At 32.0% G+C, this 6,379-nt stretch overlaps 1 protein-coding gene across 1 annotated transcript; it reads right to left on the reverse strand.

Moving 5' to 3' along the window:
- Positions 1-856: 856 nt before the first annotated feature.
- Positions 857-4,355, reverse strand: LOC21386093 (probable 2-oxoglutarate-dependent dioxygenase AOP1). Its single transcript, XM_010113780.2, has 3 exons — positions 3,738-4,355; positions 1,608-1,935; positions 857-1,145 (listed from the first exon to the last, which is right to left on the reverse strand). The coding sequence occupies exons 1-3, from the start codon at positions 4,175-4,177 to the stop codon at positions 906-908; spliced, it is 1,008 nt and encodes a 335-aa protein (XP_010112082.2). The 5' UTR covers positions 4,178-4,355; the 3' UTR covers positions 857-905.
- Between the last annotated feature and the right edge of the window lie 2,024 nt (positions 4,356-6,379).

Consider the following 6,379-nt stretch of genomic DNA (forward strand, 5'->3'; position numbering starts at 1 on the left):
GTCATTGTTATATATAGTAAATATCGTATTATTCTCATATGTTCATTTGTGAAGAACTGTAAGTTTTGCCTAAAATCATTTTTTAAGGGACCTAAAATCATATATATATATATTTACATTCTTTAGTAAATCCACTAAAAAGGAACTTTTTTCAAGAATACAATTGTTTGCCATATGGTTCTGAAAAGCTAGCAAAGGAGGGTTATCTTTTATCTTCAGCACAACTGCAGTGCTCATTTTTAAAGCTGCAAAAATACCCAATTGACCCTTAATATTCCTGGCATATTGTTAGTTTGAAAGTTAAAGGGCTTCCAATCAAACAGAAAACAAAAAGAGGAATCAGGGATATTTGTTTAGCAGCTAATTTAGTATCATTTTCAGCAAAGAGCCTTAAAAAGCAGCAGAAGAACTTGCAAAGATCAAACAGTATTGCCAATTTATGGCAAGGCCAACATCAGTTTTGGCATCTCAATTTATAGTAAAATATGGTGTTTGGAGTGACTCACTTACATGATCAATAATACGCAGAGACAACACTTTCAGTTTCAGACCCTCTCATCATCATCATCAACAACAAATTTAAAGGAGTCTACCCCATTTCTTTTTCCTAAAGCCTGTATCCAAAGCACAAAGCAAGTTGTGCCTCATGTATTGTTACTTTCTCATGCACAATCTCTTTCCATTATTTTTCTTTTTTGTTCACAAATCTAATTAATTTGTTATATCTATTAATATAGATATTTTCTTGTTTCAAGATATTTGAGCGGAGTAATATACTACAAGGGGATCAAACTAAACCATATGTGTATGTATATTAAATAAATCATAGCAATGCACATGTTGTGGAACATATATATATATATATATATATATCACAATCAAATATGATGATCATCAAGATCATATCATAGGCCAGCATAGATTTCAAGCGCATCATCACTAGTGTTGGAGACAAAGTAGGAGAAATAATCTGAGAATTTGAAGGGACGATAAAGTAAAGGGTGTTCCTTGTCGATCAATTCTTGTGGCACTTCAATTGTTGCTTCCTCCTTTGGCACTAAGAATAGCCCACAACTATACCTCTCTTTATCCCCTTTCATGATCACCCTGTGCGTTGCTGCATGAAGTCTCCCATTGCTCCACGCCTATATATACATATCAATATCATTCTAAATTTTTGTTACAAGAAACTATATAATATTCGGTAGATAACATTCAAATTAAAATTGTTCTGGATATAATTTTGCATTAATTAACTTTAGTAGTCATAACATAATAGACAAGTTAGTGCTTACATGCTTTATTTTGACACATTTGCCCATGCTTTTTATAGGGTTGACAAAATTATTCTATGAATTGACCTCAAATCATCTATGATCGTTAAAATTTAAATTGGAAATTAAATTCCTGTACACTTTGTTTGATTTAACTTAAGGGATTGAAATTTCAAATAACAATTGGAGCGCGTCATGTCACGTGTATGAGAGGACGTTTCCTTTCAAACGTTAATATCATTCTCGATTCGAGGGTTTTTATGTAACATTTTATTAAATTGAAAGGGTAATTTTCCTCAGTTAGACATACATTTAATTAGCATTGTTCCTTACCTTAAGTGCATCACCAACAAAGACCACGAAAGATGCCTCGGGGATTTTGAGTTGAAGCCAAGTGCCTTGTTTGGTGAGAAGCTCAAGACCTTGCACTTCGTTTTGGCATAGAATGGTGAGGGCACTCTTGTCGGTGTGAGCCACCAGGCCGAGTTGGGCTGAGTCGCCGTTGGCCGGTCCAACTCGGTACTTCATCAGTCGCAAAACGCTGCTCGTGCTCTCCACGTGGGAGTCATAGTGCTTTTCCATGCCCAAACTCTCCAACATCATTCTCAGGATTATGAAACACAGTTCCAACATCTTCTTCCCCATGTAGCTCACACTCTCACTGGTAATAAGTATAATAGAACAGTGATTTTTTTTTTTTTCATTTCATTTTTAATAATATCAATGTGACATTTTCATGTAATAATTATTTTTTCTTTTTTTTTTCTAAAAAAAAACGAAACATCATGCAAAACACGCATATATATGTACACACATTAAATATATGTCTATGACGTTTCTTTGAAGACTTTTGTGAAGGTGTCGTTTTAGTTTGTCGACCGTTAATCTACAAAACGCCAAGAAAAAGTTAAAGCAATCGATATAAGTGAAACCGTTACGTTTTGAGGGCTTATTCTTCGTAACGAAACTCAGAAAAAATTTAAATTCGAATTACAACTTTATTTAAATTCATATTTTTTTATAAAATTTAAGTTTGAACTTGAATTTTAGACTAAACTCGAGTTTAAGTTTTCTCTTCAACTCGAGTTCATAAACTCGAACTCAAGTTAATGAATAATATTTTTTCTATTCTTAAAAGTGTCATAACTTTTTCGTTTTAATTCTGATTGAGATGATTTTTTTCTATGCATTCACAACGAAAAAACGAATAAAATCTCACTCATATACCCTATTAAAATTTTTCATCACCATTGAGTTTTTATTAAAATATTATCTAAATACAAATTTAAGTTTTGACCTACCCAAACACAAACTCAAATAGATTCTCAATTCAAATCATAACTCAAATGTGCACATCTAAATACAAACTCAAATTACAACTTCAACTCAAATTATAACTCAAAATTATCACTCTAATTATCCTAACTCAAAAATACAAAAGAACAACCCCTGAATATGAACTTATATAAGAGGATGTTTGGTAGAGGGATTCGTTTCCTGATTCGAATCATAATTCATGGTTCGCTACAGTATTTTCTCTCACAAAAAATTCACGTAAATAAAAAATAATTCGAATCACATGATTTGAATCCTCCAACCAAACGTCCTCTAGGAGTGAGAAAGTTAGGGGGCTCAACTTTATGAGGCTTTGGCAGGTAGTGAGGTTGTTTGGTAGCAGCCATTATATCATTGTCTAAATATAGATTTTTCTGTTTTTCTATATGATGTCATAAAAGAGCAAAATTGTATCGCTTTTGTTATAGGCGTTCATATAGTAACGATACTAAAAAAAAATAAAAGAAAAAGAAAAGGTCGTAGTGACGGTGATTTGGTAGACATTAATTGTTTTAGCTAATTCTTCCTTCAAATTATTTGAGAACAAAAAATTAACTTGAAATTATGGAAAAGAAACTAGAAAGCTGCTCTTCAAGATCCCTCTTTGCTAGCCAATATTAAACAGATTACAAATTAAAAAGACCTCATCGTGATGATCTAATTCGTTGATAAAGCCGAGTTAATTATTTCTATTTTCTTTTTAAGAATATCATGTTTGTTAATTTGTTATTAAATAATTTCAGTTATTATTAGATCCGAGTATTTTCAGGAAACGAAAAAGGTGGCTGAAAACATAAATTTAAAAAAAAAAAATTATGAGCCCAAGGAGAGTAGGAGACAATTTAAAAGTGTTTCATATTACTTGCTAACAAGCAATGAAATAGTTTTTAATTAATTTGAAGAAATAAGATAGGGGAATCATAAAGCTGGTGATCTACCAAAGTTGAATCTCGCCTTCACCATAACTAAAAGAGGAATTAGGTTAATTAATTACCTAGTCATATGGGAAATCCAACAGCTAAAAAATTGATATTAGTTTTTAGAATGGAAAAACAGAAGAGGAGATCATGTAGAAACATATATATATATATATCTATATATATATATAGCAAGGTGGCAGAACTTTACCAGAAACCCTTGTTTCCTTGGGGCCACATGAGGTTAGTGAAGGCCGTAACGGTGTCGAAGCTAGAACCGTTGACGTCGATCCCGAAGCTTTCGCTTAGCGGGATCACGGGGCAGTTGCCGGTGTAGCTCCGGTAGGGCTTGGAGCTGGTGTGCTTCTGCTTGGTCTCTTCAGGGAGATCAAACAAAGCCTTTGATGCCATGAACATTTGTTCACGTAAAGCACTAGTACTCATGATCATGGGGATTTCCTCACACTTCAAAATAAAACAACCGTAATTCTCACACGCCTCTCTCATTTTCCCACTCATTCCTTTCCATTTCTCACTATTACTACTACAAATACTACTACTTCTCCCTTGCTCCAATAATCCCACAATCTCCTTTGGAAAATGAAGAATTGGGATTTGAGCCTCATTATCACAATTACTTCCTATCTCCATCGTTAAATCTTTGAGATTTTTTTTTTTTTTTTTTTTTTTTTTGGGTGGGGGTCTCTCTTTCTTTCTCTCTATCTGTTTAAATTGAAAAGTTGAACTGTTGTAGAGAAGGTCCTTCAATTTATAGGACTATTGTATATGCTTAGGCTTGGTAGTCAAGCTATTATGTTTTGCCACAAAAGCCCCAAAACTCGGTTTACATGGCACATCTTTTGTGTGCACATATATATGTCATGTAGACGTGTCAAGAACTCATCACCCGTTTTGATTTACTTTAATTAGAAGCCTTCTTTTTCCCAAAATTCACTAAAAATTGATTTTTCGAGTTAAAAAAAAATAAGGAAAATGAAAAAAAAAAAAAAAACCGGATAAAAAGCAAACAAAACGAGTTACGTGGCAAGCTGTGGTTGGAGTAGCAAGTCTGAAGAGCGTTTTAAAAGCATTAAATATTATACGTCAAAAGAATGACTGCCTTCATAGTTGTACACATTACATTTAACCACTCCTATATATATATATATATATCCACTCCTATATATATATATATATCCACTCCTATATATATATACATATATATATATATATATACTTGGTGGATTTCCTTTTGATGATGATAAAGAAATGTGTGGTGGCCAAATTAATTGCTGCAGTTATGGCTGGCATTTATGGATATCTGATGGGATTGTCGCAAAAACCTCATTTACCATTAAACACCTTTTTTTTTTTTTTTTTGGCCAAAAATTGTATAAATGAAACATGCTTTCTGGTATAAAAGCTTTCTGAGCAGAAACTAAATGATCAATTCTATTGTAATTAATTTTTCTTAGGATTCCTTGAAAGACTTGAAACTTGATAAGGAGGGGCACCAGCAGGGCCTTTAAAAATCCTTCAAGGAAATACAAGTTAAACATAATGATATATAATAATTAATATCCATGTACTGTACTGTAGTATATATATTGAAGGGGTGTGGTGGACCAAAATTGGGTAGATCTACAAAATTAACTTTTTAGAAGAAGAGGAAGAAGAAAAGCTAACGGTTTTGTTTGAGTTTTTGTCAATTTACATTTATGATTTGATAAGGACAACGATATTGTCACAGAATAATGCTAGTGTCAAAAGGCATTTATTATAATGAAAATGATTTGTTATTCCTTTTAATCAAGATTGAAATTAATGTGATAAAGGTTGATCATGAGATTGATTAACGCACAAAACAAAGTACCCAACAATATTCATACAGGTAGGATTTAGTCTTTTCTATTTTGTTTACATAAGAATAATAAAGTATTTTGTGTGATCTGATCTTATGAGATCGGAAGCTTCTAAAAATCAGATCAGTAAGGTTTTTTAGGCATGCGAAAATAGGATTGTAAAGCATATTAAACAGAAGAATCTTTATCGGAGGCAGAGGACATTTTAGAAGAGCAAAAAGTAATTTTTAGGACATTTTTAGAGCTCGATTTTGTATGTCTTGAGGAGTTATGTGCATAACAATTGAAAAAAGTGCATGATAAAAAGTCTTCCGTGTTTTTTGGTCGATTCAATGGTTTAACAGTTTTGTTTTCTGTAATAGATTATTAGTTATCATCATCCTTGTTACTTCTCCCATAAGTACAATTGCAATATTTACTTTGGTTGAATGAAAGACTGGCCATATGATTAAAAAAGTTATATATAACAGTAATATGTGATATAATTTAGTCATATATATGTAGGAATTCATGGTGCGTTTGGTTGTAGTATTTGATTGGTAATGATAATGGTGATAATAATAGAATAGAATGGAAAAACATGTTAATGTGGGTGTCAATTAGAATTTCAAATAAAATATAATAATACAATTTGTCTAGAACTTCACAAATACTATAAAATAAAATAGGGATTATTAACATCGATGCTCTTTGAGTTTACCCTATAAACTTCTAAAAACTCTCACTTTATCTTTTAAATTTTGAATTGTTCCTACTTAATCTCTTCAGTTGTAATTTTTGTTAAAAACATATAGGCATCGTTCACTTCGCGGATTCGAGTTTTCAATTCGAGTTGAGATGTCAAAATAAAATAGGGATTATTAACATCGATGCTCTTTGAGTTTACCCTATAAACTTCTAAAAACTCTTACTTTATCTTTATCTTTTGAATTGTTCCTACTTAATCTCTTCAGTTGTAATTTTTGTTAAAAACATATAGGCCTCGTTCACT

This window comes from Morus notabilis, unplaced genomic scaffold (genome assembly GCF_000414095.1).
Source record: "Morus notabilis unplaced genomic scaffold, ASM41409v2 Scaffold1616, whole genome shotgun sequence".
NCBI lineage: Eukaryota > Viridiplantae > Streptophyta > Magnoliopsida > Rosales > Moraceae > Morus > Morus notabilis.

Bases quoted from the DNA above. Each gene is read 5' to 3' on its own strand.
- LOC21386093 (XM_010113780.2), bottom strand. From the start codon at position 4,177: ATGGAGATAGGAAGTAATTGTGATAATGAGGCTCAAATCCCAATTCTT. The intron at 1,936-3,737 runs GTAAAGTTCTGC...ACTTATTACCAG, and splicing joins CAAGGAAACAAGGGTTTCTG to TGAGAGTGTGAGCTACATGG. The intron at 1,146-1,607 runs GTAAGGAACAAT...ATGTATATATAG, and splicing joins TTGTTGGTGATGCACTTAAG to GCGTGGAGCAATGGGAGACT.